The 14,443-nt window shown below is 42.9% G+C and overlaps 1 protein-coding gene across 1 annotated transcript in view; it reads right to left on the bottom strand.

The window, feature by feature from the left end:
- Positions 1–117: 117 nt before the first annotated feature.
- The window catches only part of mgat5 (alpha-1,6-mannosylglycoprotein 6-beta-N-acetylglucosaminyltransferase), a 48,725-nt gene continuing 34,399 nt past the window's right edge, over positions 118–14,443 (bottom strand). Inside the window, exons 11-17 of the mRNA XM_008428463.3 lie at positions 11,964–12,097; positions 5,588–5,737; positions 3,540–3,686; positions 3,348–3,464; positions 3,083–3,157; positions 2,287–2,444; positions 118–2,174 (exon numbers count right to left, since the gene is read on the bottom strand). Of these exons, the coding sequence (XP_008426685.1) occupies positions 1,976–2,174; positions 2,287–2,444; positions 3,083–3,157; positions 3,348–3,464; positions 3,540–3,686; positions 5,588–5,737; positions 11,964–12,097 (980 nt within the window). The 3' untranslated portion in view covers positions 118–1,975. The remainder of the gene's footprint in view (positions 2,175–2,286; positions 2,445–3,082; positions 3,158–3,347; positions 3,465–3,539; positions 3,687–5,587; positions 5,738–11,963; positions 12,098–14,443) is intronic.

Genomic DNA, 14,443 nt, shown 5'->3' with positions numbered 1-14,443 from the left:
TTATAAATTAAGAGGCGGGTAACATATTGCTTTCAACAAATTAACCCAATCAGATGCATCCTAAACATCATACACCGTTTCTGTGATGTTGAAGAAATGCAGACGCTGAGCTGTTGGTCACAGAAAGAAGATTTATTTAAAAATAAAGCTGTTTCCCTCTGACTCAGAAAGAGCAAACAAAATGTCACTGTTCACCTTTTGGCTGATTGGACTGCAATCGTCACTAACGAGCAAAAAAAAAAAAAAAAAAAAAAAAAAAAAGATATGGTTTGTGCCTAGAACAGATGGTCTAGAAAACAAACTGAGGATGTGAGGTTTGAGTAACGTAAATAAGGCTTTTGGCTGCAACTTAAAACAGGTTCGCCTCACAGCTGCAGACTTCTGATTAATCAGTTTATTCCACATCTGCTGCTAGGATCCAATTTACTCTCATTACTGTTAATCTCATTACTATCAGACATGTAGATGATTGAGGCAGAACCAAACTGAAAACACCAAAAGGCACATTTATGTCTCTAAAAACTTCAAATACTAACTTGGCAGCAGATCATTGACCTGTTAAACAAGTGAACATGAATTGTGAATTTCTCCAAATATGTTTAAAACAGCCCAAAATGTTTGGGGTGAAAAGAAGAATATTTGTCTGGGAGTCTCCGTCTTAAAGAGACAGAGATGAGACAAAGACAGGATATTATTTCAAAAGTGATCAAACTGCTGAAGTTTTTCCCCAATATTTTCTTCAAGAGTGACAGAAAATCTTGTCAGACTTCATGTTTGAATTTGAGCTGTTTTGCATAGAATAAAAAAATAAAAACTTCAGTTTCTATCTGAGCAGAGCTGGTATAGAAGTCAACCTAATAGATTCATTTTGTCCCATCTCATGTCTAAAAGCTGGAGTTGCAGACAAATCTCCTTTTAAATCATACATTTCATAATTTCACTTTTAAATTACCCTCGATAAATAAAAATCTTTAGACAGAAAAAAGGAAAATAAAGACAACCCCACTATAAATAAAAAAAAGACATTTCCAGCAAAAATCAGCCACAGAGATCTGCCCACAAAATAAATATAAAAGAAAAAAAATTCAACTTATAAACAATATACAGTGTCACTAAAATCTTTTTATAAACCTCTGATTACCATAGTGCATTTTTTCCATTTATTACAAGAACTACAAAGTTTTTTTTCTGTAATTTTCCTATAATTTGCAGGCAAATTAAAATCCTAGTGATTATCCAAGAAAGAACAGGGAGGTTCTGCACTGCAGGAACGCTGATTTCACTGCTTACATTTGCTGGACAAAACGTTTTCTACGAGTTTAGCTGGTTGGTCCTACATGGAGATGCTGCTGGACGGCTGCAAGGTCATAGTGTTTGTCACGTCTCTATCGGCTACGACACAACTGCACGGCGAACCCGCACGCTACTGGCCTTTTGCAGAATCCGACTCACTAATAGTCAGCCGCTCTGCCGCTAAATGTGCAACTTAAGCAAATAAAAAACGTAGAGCAACTCCGACTTTTCCACTTTAAAACTCGCAAATTAAAAAAATCTAAATGTCTGCCCTCACAGAGACGGTTACAGTGTGAAACTGAGTTCTTCTTCAGCTTATGCAAGTGTGTGTGTCCAGTCCAGTGCAAACCTACCTACAGAATAACAGTGTCAGATCAAGACGGGAGGAATGGATGGAGCAGTTGGAGTGGCTGCCAGTAGGGGGCGGTAAAGTCCATTAGTGTCTCTGATATGAGCTGCGGGTTTACAGTCTGACTCACTCAACTCCCTTTGTTCATTCAAGTAAAGAGCCTCGGCGCCCCCTGCTGGTGAATCAGAGTAGTCGGGCGCTCGGGTTGGCTACAGGAGTGTCCCTTCCTGCAGCTGGGGGAAAATAATAAATATGAACACACACAGTTTAGAAAGTTTGTGTGTCGTCCCACAGTCGGCCCCCGCCTCTCTTCACTCCAGCAGGCTGTAGCTGCTATAGGCAGTCTTTACAGAGCGCCACCTGGCCCTTCATGTAGTCGCGACACGGGCAGATGCGCCTCAGCGTCTGGTGGGCGCCGGCGCAGCTGAACAGCAGCAGGTCCGACTGGAACGCGCAGTGGTGGCGGCTTGCGCTGTAGGCCGGGACCACCGTGTCGGCACTGGACTCCACCGTCTTACAGGTGATGCCGTACCTGACACACAAAGATTTTCAGCTGAGAATCAACATTTTTACCGACCAGCATGTGGTCTCTGCTTTCTTCTTGTGGCTGTTTGAAGTATTGCGAGTGCATCACCGAGTCCTACCTTTCCAGGTCTTTGTCTTTGTTCAGGTGCTGGAAAAAGGAGGGCTCGCAGATGAGCTGTGCCTCTTGACACACCTGTTTACACGACTGACCCAGGTCGGCCTTTTTGACCTGCAGAGCGCTGAGGGGCGGCCACATGACCTGACCGTGGCAGAAGTCCTGACAAAACAAAACAAGTTTGATATGAGAAATTTGTGCTGTGAAAATTGAGCTCCTCTGCCTTCTTCCTGTGCCAACTAAAAACAACCAATCAGAGCCAGGAGGCGGGCCTTAGCGCTGTTAATCACACTCAGGTACATGCTAAGACTCTTCCGCGCTTCTGATTGTTTTTTCAGTGTATATCTGCCAACAGCAATAGTAGAAACACAGGGAGGAGTTTGATTTTTTCCCCATCAGATAATCTCTCATGCTGACCACTTTCATGAGTTACACACTGCAGCTTTAAAGTTCTCCCAGACCTGCCTGTGTTCATAGTTTATGTCTTTAATGCGACTAAACGTAAAATCCATCTTTGGTTACTTCTTGATTTCACTCTGTTGTTCATCGACTTCCTCGACAGCAGACAAGAGGAAGTGTGTGGAAAGTTAAACAGGAACCTCATGACCTGCTGTTTTATTGTTGTGAAAACACAACATTATGAAGCAAACAAAGAGAGTTCACCCTGCAGGGATGTCAGCCTTAATAACCTCCTCATGCTGCTAATTAGAAGCTAAGATGATTAGACCATAACTTCTTCATGGCGCCTGAGGAAAAGCAGCTACTGAAGAGGCTCTGGTCTCATTTTGAGGAATCTGTACCTGGTTCTCGATGAAGGCGTTGACTCTCTGCAGCATCCCCTCGCAGGTGAACTCATAGGGCAGGTAGGGTTCAATCTGACCACAAAACACAACACATTAATCCAAGATAACCTGGACAGATTTGTGTCTGATGTTAAAGGAACTGCAGTGAGTGAAGTTGGAGCTGCGGCCGCTATGGATCACAAACCATATGAGACGTTTCAGGCGAGAACAAAGCTTTTGTTCTGTTCCAGAGCTCAACAACACAAGGCGTTTGTTCTCCTACCTTCTGGCTGAGGATGGAGCGCAGCGCCCGCTCCACCTCGGCAGAGTTCTCGATGTCCACCGTCCAGACGTGGGGCTGACCGATGTACACCTCGGCGTATGGGTGCTGAGACGTCAGCTGCGGACAAGAGAGCAGCGGTGAGGAGGAGAAACCAGAGACGGGTCATTGTACCACACAGCTGAGACCGCTCACCTCCCTCAGGGTGGGTTTGCCTTTGAAGAAGTCTGTGTTCTTGCTGCTCTTCGGCGGAGTAAATTTGGGGTTGAGGAAGGCACAGCCGTTGGCGATGGCCTCCAACGGGGCGGGGCCTTCGTAGGGGAAGGACAGACCCACAAAAAGCTGAAATAAAAGAAGAAAATCAGTTTCCTAAAGGTTCTAAGTTTGATTCTTGCTGCAAGTATCAACTGATCACTTATTTCCCAAAGTTAAGGAAATGGGCAGCGATAAATTGGTGTACACTGTTTGCAGTTTTCTGTTTGATTCTGATTTTTTCTTTTTTTCTCAAATGTCACAAAATATAGCAAGAAAGTTTCTGAGTGACTATTAACTGCAAACATGTAGTTAATAACCTGATAAGGAAAAAGAGGACAGAAGTTGATTTTTTGACCTTTGCAATAAGATCACCGATTTATCGGTGCACCTCTGCTGGTTTAGACTCATCCATGCAGTCCTACTTTTATCTGCAGTATTTACCAATTAAATGATGTTCTAGTTCTTGTGCTAGCAGTTTTTCTGAGATGCTAACCAGGCTACAGCAGCAGTAAAGTACCTCTCCCGTCTCCAACGAGTTTCTGCTATCGAGTAGTTTGAAACAAAATCATCAGCACAAAATACAGTCGAGGCGGCACATTTCCTTACAGCAACAAGGAAGGGGGGCTACAGGAATGTCAGCATTCAGATGGAGACATAATGAAGTTTTCTAGAAAATGCTTCGTATGTCCAGAGTCAAGCTTGTCTACAACAACAGCCTGCTGTCAACACAATGCTACATTGTAGGTTAAAATATGCCGCTGCTCACATGACGCCTCAGTCTCATGCTGATCATTCTGCTCTTTGGGCTCCTGCAGTGTCTATTCCACGCTCCACCAGCAGGTGGCAGCGCGACACACACCTTCCTGAATGTTTCTCCTCAGAGCTGAGAAACAGAGGAGCTCTATTTATAGGGAGAGGAGCGAATCTAACCAGACTGAAGGACTCAGAGGGAGGAGCTCATGGAGAACAGCCAGCATCTCTGATGCCACTGCTGTGGATTAAAAGAAAAAAAAAAAAAAAAACTACAGCAATCAATGAGGAATATGGCTTTGACCCACATTCTCCCCATTAGCTCACATTAAACAATCCTGTTCACATGGAGGCAGAGCGCAGCGTCGCATTCGACAGGATGCACCATACTGACGCGCTTTCAGGAGATGTTAAAGTGTCTCGTGTGTGTTTTCACACTCTTTCTCCTCCTAAAGCAATTATTGCATCAGCCTGCTGCTGATCAGATGGGTGTAAAACATCCGCAGCTCCAAACAGGGAAAACAACCTCTGTTTAAAACCCTGTAATTAATGCATAAAGTTTAGTGGAAGGAAAATAAAACACAGCTCAACAAAAACAATCAACATGTGAGATTTAATCACATTTTGTGCTTTGTGAAGCAGATTATTATAATAGCAAAATGAAATATTTCAACACCAGTGGATCCTGTCACTGCTGCTGAGGTAATAAAAGTTATTTCTGCCTTTGTTTGCGTTGACTACATGCTGATAATGTTTCCAGGAACGAGACAAAGAGAAAAAAGTCCTCTCCACATCTATATGTAAATTCTCCACCATAAAGGTGACAAAGACGACAGCCGTTATGCAAACTGTGACCGAGTGACAAAGAGCTTCCACAGCTGTGGATGCAGCAGATGCTGGAAAAAAAACACTGAATCTGTAAATGTCTACCACTTTCTATACGAATCCACAGCAGACTGATCAGATTTGAATTCGTCTTTCCTTCTGATCTGTAATCAAGCTTCGCTTCTTCTGTTGAAGACAACAGAAAATGTTTGATCAGTGTATAAGAGAGTAACGAGAGGAAGGAGAAATCCTTGATGCAAAACATCTTTGATCACAGACACGTCTCGGTTTGTTTCTGGAAAACACAATATTGTCTGGTTAAAGCGGCTCCACAGTGAGCAGAACTACAGAAAAGCTCCTTCGATCTCGATTGGTTTCCTCTGAAAAGCTCAAAGCGAAGTCGTCCGCCTCACCTTGGTTTCTCGCAGCAGGAACTGCAGGTCTCTGCCACTCAGGATGCCGTGGTTCTTGACGTAGCTGGGCAGGTAGACGGTGCTGGTGCCATGCACCGTCCCGTGGACCTCCATGTAGCTGTGGATGATGTCCAGGTAGCGCTCCTTACCCTGCAGCAGAGGAAATGGGTTCTTTACTTCTGTGGAAACAGAACTGACCATCTGGAGGAGTTAAAAATAGCAACACTGTGGAGGAAAATCTGAGCACACACTACTTTATTATTATTGTTACAGTCTGGCTAATCTGCTTTCATTATGGCTAATAAAACATTTACGTCCCAGGAAGCTCTGCCAACTTGTGTCAGAGTTCATCTAAGATCACCGGAGTTAAATTCCAGCCATCAGAGCCGCTGGCTTTATGGATTATCTTAACGTTAGACAAGATGCTGTAAAGCAGAGGTGTCAAACTCATATTCACTTTGGGCCAAATCAAAAAGCTGAATGTTCTGCAAGGTGCCAGAATGTCTTGGTACTGTTAAAATAACAATAAACAGCTGTTTGCTTCAGCATTCATATTTGAGCTAATGTATCACATTAAAGGTGACTTTTTATTAATTTTTGCATCACAGACTATAAGCTGACATCCAGTCAGGATGAGGCTTCAGCAAACCCGATATTTTGGCAAATTTGGAAAAAACTGCAGTAACACTCAGAAAAAAAGTGGAGTTTTGTTGATTTTGTAGATTTGTGAAAAACTAGAGGGACTTATTGATGTAATTTGGAGTCTAGAGGGCCACACAAAAAGCTACAGTGGACCAGATTTGGCCCCCGAACCTCGACTTTGACACCTGTTCTTTAAAATAATGTATTTATATTTTTAGGTTACTGCAGTTGTATAAGATAACATTCACATCTTCTGGTTGCATCCACCAACGTCTATTTACTTTACAGGGACAGCAGCATTCTGAATGAGAGCAAAAATCTGCAAAGTGTGGCATGCTTTTTTCCCCATCCTCCAGTTTCCATTTCCAGGTTTTACAACTGGTTGTACTGGTTTTGCTTCTTCCTTTGTGTTGATCTTCCATAAAATCCCACTAAAATACACTTGCAGAGAGTAAAATGTTTTTCCAAACATCTTGAGACTCTACGGCAGATAAAGTTGTGTCATTTCCTTCTTTAGAGCAGGAAGTCGCACAAACACCTCGGAAATATCGATTAAAAATAGCAAAGGCACCCAGGAGGCAGCAACACCTTTTAAATGACACATTTACACACTCTCTCTCCTTCTGTATGTGTGTTCATGCTGACTTCAGAGCTTCCTGTAGGGGCTTAAATTTCAGGTAGCCGCTCGTCCGGGTCCCTGGAGGCTCCGCTATCAGATGCCTCCAGCCAGCCTGCTGTAACTAAAGCAGCCTGATGTGTGTGTGTGTGTGTGTGTGTGTGTGTGTGTGCGTGTGTGTGCGAGAGAGAGAGAGAGAAGCCCTAATTAGGAGGTGAAATTACAATCCTATAATCTTTTCACTCTGGAGAACTGAGCAAGGATTTGTGTTTGTGAAGGGCGGATTTACAAATAAAGAAGTCAGAAATGGAAACGGGTGCATGCAGGTAAATGCATGAGAAATTCATGTTGTCATCTCAGGCTTTTGCCTGCAACTTGCTGTAAGAGCAGGAAGCAGATGGATGGATGCTCTGAGCCGAATACATGCTCAGAGAGTTATAAAATTACTGCTTGAGCTGGCGAGGCTGGTTGAAGCTGCAGGAGGAGGAGGAGGGACGGAGCTTTATGGTCGTGTAAATCAGGGGGAATTTGTAAACTCTGGCTCTGAGGAAACGGGAGGGTTGACTGACGAGCGTCCTGGGAGGGAAAGCGCACAGCCTCTCAGAAACGAGCCGGGAATCGCATTAAAGTCTTTAGATTACAAACTTATTTAAGTAGCAACAACTTTTTGTTTTGTAATTTACAAAACTTTTGGGTCGACCAACATAGTCTGGGATCATTAGGATGCAGACGGCAGCACTCGGTGAGTTCAACATCAAACAGTCTGCAGCCATTTCCAGACTCAGAACTGGAATCTCGTTGGCCAGAATGAAAATTCACTTCAGACGCTCTGGAGTTCAGCTGAAAAAAAAAACCTTTATTTTCCCAGCGTAACGCGCGTCGTCTCTGATCACCAGGATGAAAGCTGCAGCTGAAATATGGAAACGTTTCTGGACGATGAAGTGACTTTTGGTCCGACTTGTCATTTATCTGGCTGCAGATTAAGAGTCTGAAGATTTTCATATCAAGCGTGTGTGACCTTTGAACCGTAAGAAGCATCATTAATCAATAACTGACTGACGCACCTTGATCATACATGGTGGAAAAGCGCGACACTTTCCATTACAGACTGGATTTACACAACTTTCTCCAAGTTACAAAGAACATCATTGTTAAATACCTTCTAATAATCTTACCAACTTGTTTAAATGGTGACTTTTGTTTATTATTTTTAGAAATTGTGCGGTACTCATGTTCTTAAAGAGCCGGTTGTGACAGGATATATTAATAAAACCAATTAAATAGTTAAAGTATCACTAAACAGCTGTTTGTTTCAGCATTTTACAATCAAAATTGCACATTTAGTGGTGCCAATTAAAAATGCTTGTTAGGAATGTTTGCTAAATGTTAAATGTGACTTTTTATTTGACCAATTTGCAGTAAAATCTGGAAAAATTTTGATTTTTATTGATTTTGTGTGAATTTAGCAGATTTATGAAAAACTGGAGGGTTTTATTGATGCAATCTCAATCGGGAGTCTAAAGAGCCACATAATAAGCTACGGCGGGCCAGATTTGGCCCCCGGGCCTCGAGATTGACATGTGCCTCAGATCAACATTTAGCTACTTTTATAAACTATGGAGTACTTACTACTTTAGACCAACATTTATCTTTACCCTTTTAATATTGAAGCCAGACCTGGAGAAACTCTAGTCTAATAATCTTCAACCACCTTTGCAAATGTTACTGTTGTTTTCTCATATCTTGGCTATTAATCAAATATTTTGTTGTGTTTTGATAAATGAAGCATATTCAAACCAGCAGCACATCTATAACCATCTAAAAGTCGTCCAGTAACTAGTTGTGGTGTAATAATATCCAGAGGTGCTTGGAGTGCAGTCAGGAAACCCTGTTTCTTCTCAACGCTCTGTTACGGCCCATTAGACAGAATAGCCCAGAATCTATTGGTGTTTGGTGTTCTGCCAGAGCCGGAGTTTCTTTTTTTTTTCTTTCTGCTTTTGGATTGGGAGACGGTGGAGCAGCAGCAACAGCAGCTCTGTGATGGCTGATGGCTCGGTCCCCGCTGTGCGACTGTGGGCTCCAGCATCCAAGCTGAGCATATGTGAGGAAGAGGAGTAAACACCGAACACGGCTTCGCTCATACAAAGATTACGTTCTTATCTGCCTTTCTTAGTTCACATTTAACCCGAAACGCCTCCTGTATCACTTTGAATATTGTGCTAGTGGTCATGTTAATCATTTAATCATCTTAAAGTGCAAATTTGTTATTTTTTCTTCCACTATTCCATTGTTTCTAGTTAAAAAAAAACTAACAATGGAGAGAGTGCAGAAGACAACATGACAGATCAGGTTTACAGCTGAACGCAATAACCCACCATAAAGCTGGCAGTAAACACACCTGAGTGTGTGTTTATGAGCCTGACTCACCTTACTTTGTTTAAGCCATCTGTGTGTGTGTGTGTGTGTGTGCGTGTGTGTTGTTCCTCTTTCTTCATCGTGTTCTCTGATCTGGAGCCAGAGGCCTGCAGCTTTCACCTCTCTGTGTATCCGGCTCATTCTCACCTTTCTGCCTCCATGAATGCCCCCTTTCACCGCCAAAATAAGATGTACTGAAGAATTCACATGGGCTTAAAACCTGACAAAAAACATTCCTAAGCTATTTTTTTTTTTTTTACATTTTGTTCAATATTTTACTAAAGATGGATGTATTATTCACCGATCAGTTTTGTGTGTGTATGGGGGGAGATAAAGATAAGGGTAAAGAAAAGGCAGGAAGTCGTTCTCTGCTGGCTCGCTCTGCATCTCTACTCTTCAGCTGGGGTTGCCATGGAAACGGACATCTCAGAGGTGGTCTGGCCATTTTATTTTAGGTCTCTCTGCCGACATCCTGGATCTTTAATGGAAGCAGTTCAGTGCTAATGATGACGCTGACCTCAACGCGGATGCAAACGAAGCAGGAAGTGGCGTGGAAAGCTGCACATTTCAAACCAGACGCAGCCGTAGCGCGATTTATGTCTGAGGTCAGCAGGTGCTTCAGAGGAAGAGCCCGTCATGTGTTATTCTGCTGCTCATCAGCCCTCCGTGGCGCAGCAGGGAGATTATGTTTGTCCTGCGCTACAAGCAGATTCATGCACACACACTCTAACCTGATCTAATATGGCAGCTCCTGAGCGCCAACGTACACAAGCACAAGATTCAATTTACGAGCTTTCCAGTCTCTGTAAATAACTCCCACCCCGAGGTGCTTCGGAGTTAGATTCTTGTGTTTCTGCTTCAGAGGACTTGCTCTAAAAGGAAAAGAACGATAGAACGGGTTCATCATCAGTGCTGCTGCTGCTAAAACCGTGTGGTGAAAACATGGGTGTAAATGACGGTGTGTATGCAGCGCTGGTGATTCGTCAGGCTGCTTCCTTCACGCAGCGTTTCTCTCTGTACACTCGCAGGATGAATGTGGCTGCTGCACCTGTGCTCCTAAGCATACTGATCAGCCAGAGAGAGAGAGGGGCATCCAAACAGGCTGGAGTTTATCTGAGGTCTATTACTTTACTAAGACACATTCATTCTCAGCTAAACATCCAATCTGTGGAAAAAGAAACCAGGCGAGAGTCAAGATAACAGGGGAAAACTACCTAATGCCATGATAGCTTCACAAAAATTGGATGTTAAAATGCATAAATGCATAAAATTATGCATAAATGCATAATTTAATCAAAATAACAGGCTTTAGGATTCTACCGCTGCAGAGGCCAATAACATATCAATAGATTACACTTCTGTTTGAATAATCAATAATTTCACTCGACTCTGATTCAGAACCGCACAGGATTCTGGGGAATGTAGACAGAGGAAAGGTTGCATCTGCTCGGCTACACACCAACCTAGCTTAGCTAGGTGGAATCAACTCACTCTTTGGTTACCTAGCAACTCTCATTCTTTGGTTACCTAGCAACAACCTGTTCAGAACTAGCACAGCGGCAGTTTTACAGTTTCATAAAAATTAAAAACAAAAGCGGAATGAAAACTTTGGATACAAGAGGAAAGTTTAACCAATTCAGCAGGATTTCAGATATTTAAAACAAAAAACTAATCAATAGTTATCAATATTGATCAATTTGAAACACTTCTACTGTGACATGTTTTTCAGACATGTCCAGCACTGCTGTGGTATATTACAGAGATATAAACTCATGTTTTTCTTACTCTTGATTTTTGTTTCCAATCAGTGTATCTGGCTGTCCAAGTATTGATTAACTGATTGGTGTGATGTGGTTGCGTAGCAGCAACCAGCTGTGCGGTGTGACAAGTTTACGTCTTAACCGATGTTTAAAATCGTACAATGCGTGCCAAGACAAAAGACGGAAACTAATAGACAAATAGAAATATTAAAACAGATTGCAACACGATTATTCATACAATTATCAAGGAATAAAAACAACAAGCTTTTTTTCTTTAATGATCTCATTAGACCTTTGTGAGCAATAACCCACAGCACCCACTACTTCCTGTTTGAGCTAACAGGAAGAGGTTATCTATATGCTACAAAGCAACGCTCCGCTGTTTATCGTGGCAGTAAAAGGTCTTCCAGTAAAGCTAACGATTCTGTTTGCGTATTGTTCCTGACCTCTGCAGAAACCAGAGTTTTTCTGAAACGAGCCACTGGCACCGACAATCGCAGCAGATTTCCAGCGTGCATCATTTAAAAAATGCACATGAGTTAGCAAAACGAACCCTCTGGAGCGCAGAGCAAGAGATCCGAGAAGAGCACAATCTAAAGGGACAAGATAGGGAAACAGAGTCGGTCTATCAGCTCGTTATCAGTCAGCCCTAAAACGGCCCTTTAATTAAAAGCAGGAGGTAATGAACACACTCGGGAGTCTGATTAGCAGCTAATGCCCCTTGCTGTGAGCAATGGGCTCCCCCTCTCTGCCTGCCCTCTTTAAAGCTTCACCGACTGGCAGACTCACAGCCTGAAAACCAGCAACACCTTCACATTCATACCCTCATAATGATACTTTATTCACTTTATGCTGGACTTTGGGCAGACGGAAAGATGGGCAAGTTCAAGTGTGTTGGAGTAGCTTTAAAAATGCCATCAGGTTTGAAAAACGTCCACCGTACCTTCCAGAAGTTGTCTACTTTGCCGTAGACGAGCGACTGGTTCTGCCTCTTGATGTCGTCGATGTGCCTGAAGTCGCTGGCGTTGAGGTGCTGCTCCACAACGAAGCCCAGAAAGCTGTTGTCTGGGGTGTGAGCTGGAGTGGAGGGGAAAAAAAGAAACGGGAATCTCAAAACTGTGTGAAAAGTTGTCTGTTTAAATCTACACATCGTAAACTCTGAGGGACACGAATGCTACTCCCTTCGACTGCCAAGCAATGACTGGTAACTATGGGAACGGGAAGATGAGCAGGTCAAGAGCGGCAGCCGAAGCTGGCAGCGCCTCACCTTGCTGCCATCTGTCTTGTAAAACAAATGAGAGTCTGGACCGGAACAGAAGCAGTAAAGAGCGAAACCAGCCTGATGATATCGTTTCAAATAGGAACCAGTGTTTGCAGTAAGAAAGTTATTTTCTCTGGGGTTCTTTCTTCAGCTGAGGTTTACGTAAAAAAAAAAAACAGCCTGAGCAATTTGCAATGTCAAAAATGTGTATTGCATGAATGAAAATGAATCACTATGTTTCTACTCTGACAGAAAGCATGAAGCCACATTACATCTAAGCTAATATAATCCAAAGTATTCGCATTCAAAAAGGAAGGATTGTGCTGGATTGGTTAGCGCGGTCGCTCCAACTTTGCATGTGGATTGTGTGGGTGGGAAACAGGAATGTGGGAGGATGTCGGCATATCAGTGTGAGCAGGAGCCACGTGAAAACAAAAAAACAACTCCCATCAACACCTGCAGGAATGTAAGGATCACAACAACGCCAAAACGGCACAGAAACATCAACACCAGCGTGATTCAGCACATCTGCTCCACCGCGCTCCTCGTATGCATCGTCTTTCAAAACAACACTACGCCTGGTTAACAGGCAGTGCTACAAACAGGCCACGCTAGCACTCGCGTAGCAAACTGGCCGTGTAAACAGGACGGGCTGCTAATTAGCGCTCGGCCCTCTTGATGCTTTTGGCAACAGATGCCTCCTCTCCCACAAGAGCCGCCACTCAAAATGTCACTCAGCTTGCTACAGTTTCAATCGCTATTAGCTAACAAACAGCCTGGGAGGACAGCGCTGCTGGAGAAGCAGCTGCTCGGTTACTACTGATCAACTTGGGGAGTCGGGAGATAAATCTGCTTCATGATAAAGCATCAACTTTCTCTGGAAGTTCATTTTCCTTCACCGGTTTGACGTGAAATAAACACAGGCAGAAAAAAAGACGGATTTCCAGGATTCAGGGAAAGATTTCTGGAGCTACTTCTAAAGAATGTGTTGGAGAGAAAAGTTAATATTTAAAAGAGGGAAAAAGGTATGCAGACAATGTAATTGATTGAATCAGACTGGTAGATTGCCAATGCCTGCAGCTGAATCTCCTACATGTGTTTCTTTTCCAAGTCTGGAAGGGATTAGAAGCAGCAAATAACCAAGAAATTTGATTTTATTTTACAAGCTAGAAGAAAAACATTCAGCTTGGGAAAACCAAACTACTTTCCCCTCCTTTTTGTCTCCAGACTGAAACTAAAAGGACTTGCAGGTCATTCGAACGGAAAGCAAACAGCAAGAAAACACTCGCTGCAATCCCAACTGTGATATAGATTAATGAGGTCGTTTCAACTCGGTCTTGTCTTATTGACCGGAGACCAAACAGTCCAAATTCCCCAGACTCTGTGATTTATGGAGCCAAACCTAATCACAACAAATGAACCAATCAGAATCCACAAGGAGGTGTTTTCAAACCCAGAACCTTCTTGACCCAAGTAAACATGCGAGGCTAAAAAGGATGCGTCAAGAAAAACAAACGCTGAACATCAGGGCTGTTCAAAGTGTGGCCTGGGGGCCATTTGTGGCCCATGAAATTATTTTGTTTGGCTCAAAACTGCAAGTCTAGAAAGATAAATAAATAAAAAAATAAAAAAACCTAAGGCAATAAGGAAAGTTTTGTAGTTTGAATTTGCCCGTTTTAAGTAGAAAAAGTTTGTAGTCACAACATCATGAGAATTGAGACAGCGTCATCTTGGCACATCCTGATACAATAATAAAAATGTCTAGAAGCAATTAATTCAGTCCTTAATATCGTCCTACAATTAAAGATTACTTCATTGTGAAAACATAATGAGAACATGTAATCTCTAGCCTGAAGGTAAGGCGCAGCTCAGAAGAGAAAAGGGAGAAAAATCCCCAGCGTTTTGTATCTGGAACTGATGCCACGTTGTGGGTTTAACACTCGGACCAAACCACAGAGCACTTGTTTTACCCGAGATATCATCTAACCTAGCGCCTCTTAGCTGGATCTTCAGTGTTTTCTGAGAAAGACATACCCTATTCAGCAGACAAAGGGGCTATTCAGGTGCGCTTGAGCTCCTGGCTTCACCTCGCAAATTGGAAGAGCAGGGGTAAAATTTCACTTTCTCTTGGCCGTGGGGAAAAGGTCAGCACCCCAGGGGGG

Source organism: Poecilia reticulata, chromosome 2 (genome assembly GCF_904066995.2).
Source record: "Poecilia reticulata chromosome 2, P_reticulata-male-v2, whole genome shotgun sequence".
NCBI lineage: Eukaryota > Metazoa > Chordata > Actinopteri > Cyprinodontiformes > Poeciliidae > Poecilia > Poecilia reticulata.
Note: the sequence above shows the minus strand (reverse complement) of the source record. Positions and strands in the feature narration are given on the sequence as shown.